Source organism: Carassius carassius, chromosome 47, assembly GCF_963082965.1.
Source record: "Carassius carassius chromosome 47, fCarCar2.1, whole genome shotgun sequence".
In the NCBI taxonomy this organism is placed as follows: Eukaryota; Metazoa; Chordata; class Actinopteri; order Cypriniformes; family Cyprinidae; genus Carassius; species Carassius carassius.
Window position 1 is genome coordinate 4,280,355 of NC_081801.1, and position 6,000 is coordinate 4,286,354.

Below are 6,000 nucleotides of genomic sequence, written 5' to 3' on the forward strand. Positions count from 1 at the left end.
ACCAACAGAGGCTGGGCCTGCCCTGCTCCGCCTGCACTGCCGTAACGCCTCCAGCAGACTTTGAAATCATTCACAGTTAAGTGAAAGCAAAAGGAGAGGGACATTTAGAATGAGAGAAGTAAGATTGTAAGAAGTTTGACTTTCTTGCGCAAGGCTCTGTGGCGTGAATCAAGTCTCAGAATGAGTTCGCAAGGTTCCGAAGGTCACAGGTAAGACTCCAGTTGAAACACTTTTGAAGTATAGCACGTTTAAATGAATTTCTAAACTTTTGTTTATGTGTTTTAACTTTCATGTTCTGTTCACAGTCCTGTGAAGATGGCCTGTGTATTTGAACCTTATAAGAAGCATAAAAACGTAGGCAAATGTCTAATCATCAGTAATGAGGACTTCCGTGAGTATCAGCCTCTCTGAACTATGAAGTTTAATCTCCGAGCTGCTTACAGTATTTGGAACTGTTCATTAAATCACATCTGCCCTTTTGAATGGCTAAAATAACACTAATATTGAATATAATGCTACTGTAACTCTTATCTAAATTTAGCTCTAATCAGACTTTTAAATGTTAACTATTTAACACACTTTGCATTAAACCTGGATTCTTTGCTGACTCCAGCTCTTCTGATTTAAGTTTTTATACCACATCTGCTTACAGTCTTGAGTTCTTATTCATGTGATTTTTAGCATATTAGTCCTTTTTGTGGCATTTCTCCAAGTATCTGTTCCTGAAAAATAATTTTCTAGCATTTTGATGAGACATTTCTCAGGGTTTATTTTGCGATAATGAATGTCTGACTGTGCATTATACCCACTTTTACATGGTCATGAATGAAGTTAAGTAGTGATGAGTTTAAATAGTTGAAATGAATCAGTCACACACTGATGCTGTCAGTTGATTAACATTTAACTCATTCATTAAATTTACTTTTCAGTAATTTTCAACTTCCTCAATAATTCTAATAATGGAACTGTTAATAGAATTGGAAACAAAACTACTACATGAAATTCCTTACATATCCATTCCATAGTTGTGTCTTTTTGTTACAGGCTCACCACAATTTTGTAGAAAAGGCTGTTCAGTAGACGAAGACTTACTGTCGAACACGTTCAAGTCCCTGGGTTTTCATGTACAGGTGGAGAGGAACTTGTCAGCTAATGAAATGATCGGTGCATTAAGGAAAGGTACAGCTTGCTATCATTTTCAGTATTCTGGATTTGTCATTGTGTGTGTATGAATTTATAAACATGGTGTGTGCCACAGTTTCTAAGGAGAACCACACAGAGAATTCATGCTTTGTATGTATATTGATGAGCCACGGATTGGAAGGAACAATTCTGGGATCGGATGAGCGCTGGATCCCTATCAAATCTCTGACCTCTTTAATGACCTCTGACCTCTGCCCTAGTCTCCGGGACAAACCAAAACTCTTCTTCCTACAGGTAGCTGTCACCTGCAAAAAGCATGGCTCATGTCATAACATTGACAACTATATTGTTAACTATGTGTGGTTGGTTTGATTCCCTATTCAGGCCTGCAGGGGGCAGGAATATGATCCTGGTGTTGAGGCGGACAGTGTAGAAGCGCCAGAGGAATTTTTTGGAATATCTGACGCTCCCGAAGCAGATTTTCTCTGCTGTTATTCCACAGTGGAAGGTTTGCATTGCACTGACATAGTTGCAGCACACTTGGATTTATCACATCTTCATACTCTCTCCACATGCACATGTGCATTAAAAAAATTATGTTTTCTTAACAGGGTACTTCGCTTGGAGAAATCCAGACACAGGCTCTGTATTTATCAATAACCTTTGCAAGATGTTGAAGAACTGTCATCTAGAGATTATTCAGATTTTGACAAGAGTAAATCATTGTGTGGCCAATCAGTTCCAGTCTAACACCAATGACCCGGATACACATAGAAAGAGACAAATGCCGTGCTTTGCCTCCAGACTGACCAAGGAGTTTTACCTTCATGTGCCAGAGAAGAAAAAGAAATTGTAATTTTTAAATCATTGGCATCAAGTCAGTGATATTGTTTGCAAATCAGCATTGTATTAATATGTTACTTCTTATATGCAAATACTTCATTCGGTGTTCTGTACGAATACATTCAAGACTGTACTTCATCTATTTGTTTGTTTTCTCTTTTTTCTAAATACAATTTTCAAACCAAAAGATAAGATTATTTAAAATAACCAAGTCTTGCATCTCATCTATGAATATCAGTCAAAGAAATGTTAGATTTATGTTTATTCCACTCTCTCTCTCTATATATATATTATTATATAAAGATTCAACAAAATCTATACATAAAAGGCAGATCTTTTGAACATTATGAAGGCATGGTTAAAGTAAATAATAAAGTTTGTTTTTCCTAGCTTGAAACAAAATTAAACGTGTCCATACTAAAGAAACACCCATATATCTTTTAGTTGGGATGGCGAAGACAGCAATCGACCAGGGGTCAAGTAAAATTCTTTACACTTGATGAAAGGTAGTTTTCCTCCTTTCTCTCTCTCCCTCTCTCTCCTGGTCCTGACTGCTTCAGAGCTCTGAGAACAGCCATAAGATAAAACAACTGGATGGAGAAGAAGAGGATCTGCTGTGCCACCATGCATTAGAAGTAAAACTCAATCAAGATAAACCACCAAATTATAGTTTGAACCAAAAAGGTGCCAAAAGATGCCACCAAGGCAAGCTCCTCTTATACATGCGGGAAAACAAAACTGTCAGTTGAAAAAAAGTCACTTATTTTCCTCTGTAAATGTAAAGGACTGTTTTATAGTTTAAACATCTAATTTCTTACCCGTGTGCGCGAGTCTTGATCTTTAAGATCGATTTATATTCTGTTTTGACAAACAACGGTTAAATTGAAATATTCGCATGAATGTGTTTTTTTTTTGGACAAAGGCACATCGATAAATTTTCATTCATACAACCTGGAATGGAAAACATATTAAGTACCAGGTTTTCTTGGAAAAAAAAACTATTCATTACCTTTACAAAGCTTCTCTTGCACATGCAAATTTAATATATACTTATAGTCTTGTGGACAATTCCACAAATCTTACCCTGCGTTTACAAATCTATTAGTCATTATTTTACCTTCATTTTTATTATTTTTGTAGAAACAAGTGTGTGAACTAAGCATGCTTTCTAAATGTCTGCAAACATATTATGGTATTTTTAAGCTTCATCATTGCTCCAAAAAGCAAATCTCTGCAAATAGCAAAATCAGTGGACAAAGTCAACCGGAGTAATGTTTAATTTAAGTAAGACTTTATTGAAAAATCTCAGTTTATTAAGCAAAAGGCCCATTTACACCAAGAATGGTAACTATAAAGATAAATAACATGTAACTTATATTAGTATCCACACCATGCAATTCTTAAATTCTTCACAATTGGAGTTATTAATGGTTCCATCAGTTATGTAGTCCTACAGAAAGGCAGTTTGCCAGCCCTGTGAATGAAGAGTAGAGGTTGCACAAAACCAGCCAGAAAGAAACATGTAAGACCCAGTGATTCTAGTTCATAGCTAGCTGGTACTGATATAATATATTGTAATGCCGTGATTGAACTGGGAACGTAAGTGATTACTAAAGTCACAGTAGTTATTAGAATGAGGTAAAATGCTTTCCTCTTTATGTGGTTTTCTTCATCTCTCTGTCTCCCTCTCTCTCCAGGTCCTGGTTTCTTTAGAGCTCTGAGAACAGCTAAACAGCAGAACAGGTTTATTGCGAGGAAAATTATGAAGTGTACCAGGTAAAGGCATTTAAAATATGGCATAAAACACGGGTTTACAAGTTGCAGAGAAAACACACAACACGCAATAATCATTATCCAGGTAACAATAGAGCATGTGACTTTGTATTTGAGATGTTTGAACTTCAGAAAGGTTACAGGATGAACCACTGCCAGGTAATACTCAAAACAGATCAGACACTGAAAGAAACGGGCAGTGATGACAAATCCTGACAAAAACATCATAACACTCCAGAGGCTTGGAAAAACATGGCCAAGCACAGAATTGAATGAACGCAGACATAACATAATTTCACAGACAGAGATGTTCAGAGTGAAGAATTCAGATGCAATTCCTCTTCCTGTCCCTGTGACAATAAGCCACAAAATATAGGAGTGTGTAGGAAGACCAAACAGGATAATGATGACATGTAGTACAACATTATAGGGTGCATTGTTATAATAACTGGACAAATCGGTAATGTTACATGCTCCATTTGTTGGACTAGCAGCAGTTTCATTTGAGATGCTCATCATATAACTGTCTTTGCATTCACCTGAACAAAAATAAGGAATAGGATCAGATGTTAATCTGCAGAAAACAAAATATCAAAATACAATCTAAAACAAATCATTAATCAAACTTTTATCTTAATAAAAAATAAAGATTGTAAACACTTATCATGACTCAGCATCTGATATTACATTTTCATTTATTAGAATAAATTGGTTGAGTATTAGTGTAATAATGTTATACATGATCTATATTATATTATATTATATTATAATTAGTGCTGTCAAAGGATTATTCACAATTAATCGCATCTAAATATAAGTTTTTGTTTATCTGTGTGGACTGTGTATATTTATTATGTATATACACACACACACACACACACACACACGCACGCACGCACGCATGCACGCACGCACGCACACACACACACACACACACACACACACACACACACACACACACACACACACACAGAGCATATATTTGAAGAATATTTATATGTATTTACATGTATATATGCATATTCAAATAAATGATATCATATAAATATATTTAATATATAAACGTAACATTTTTCTTAAATATATACATGCATGTGTGTGTATTTATGTATACATAATAAAGACACACAGTACACACACATATATTATGTAAACAAAAACTTTTATTTCAGATGTGATTCATCTTGATTAATCGTTTGACAGCACTAATTATATAATATAATATAATATAATATAATATAATATAATATAATATAATATAATATAATATAATATAATATAATATAATATAATATAATATAATATAATATAATATAATATAATATTACATTACATTACATTACATTAAATTACATTACATTATATTATATTATATTCATATATACACTTTTAACAGAATTAGCATATATAATCAAGTATTAAGATATGTAATATAACTATAGATCTGACAATTTTATCAAATCATATTTTGTTTGTAAATGTTTGGATTATAGAAATAACATTTTGAAGAAAAATAATTGGTTACCGGAATAAGAACAGTCAAATCTCTCCACTCTCTCAACAGAAATGTACAGCTGTCTTCAGTGCATCAGCGATCAGTGCAGTTCTCACTCAGAATCTACAGTGCTGGCTGTGTTGTTTGTCAATTTTATTATTCTATGCAAATTTGAATATGCATATGGTGATTTACGAGTGTTAGCCTAGATAATACCTTATCATTAGTTAACCTCTAATTCATAGATGCTCACATATTCGTATTTAAAAATAATTAAGGTAGGCAATGATTTAATTGTACATCTAGTCTCTGTATTCATTTGTTCTAGTCCTTGTTTCATCTCCATCAGTGTTGTGCAAGTTACTAAGAAATAGTAACTAGTTACAGTTACTAGTTACTTAATTCAAAAAGTAGCTCAATTACTTTGTTGATTACTTACACCAAAAAGTAATGCATTACTGTTAAAAGTAACTTTTTAGTTACTTTTTTAAAGAACTTTCTTTAATGTTCCCATTAATGCGCTTTTATGCGTTATGGTCTATACAAACACATAGTAAAACAGAAAGTAATTTTTAAACATTATTTTGATTGAGGCAGACCTGCACAAACTGAATATTGTATATCACAAGGATTTCTGAAATAAATAACAAAACACCTGAATAATATATTCAGAATCAAAAACTAAAGTGGCTTCTGCATCTTAAAAGCTGTTGTGTTGAGCCCTTAAAAATGTTCCTTTCACAGCT

The 6,000-nt window shown here is 33.6% G+C and overlaps 1 protein-coding gene across 1 annotated transcript; it reads left to right on the forward strand.

Moving 5' to 3' along the window:
- The first annotated feature begins 135 nt into the window (after positions 1 to 135).
- On the forward strand, positions 136 to 2,103 carry casp21 (caspase 21, apoptosis-related cysteine peptidase). Its single transcript, XM_059542043.1, has 6 exons — positions 136 to 209; positions 306 to 391; positions 1,045 to 1,179; positions 1,259 to 1,437; positions 1,528 to 1,651; positions 1,755 to 2,103. The coding sequence occupies exons 1-6, from the start codon at positions 181 to 183 to the stop codon at positions 1,997 to 1,999; spliced, it is 798 nt and encodes a 265-aa protein (XP_059398026.1). The 5' UTR covers positions 136 to 180; the 3' UTR covers positions 2,000 to 2,103.
- The last annotated feature ends 3,897 nt before the right edge of the window (positions 2,104 to 6,000 follow it).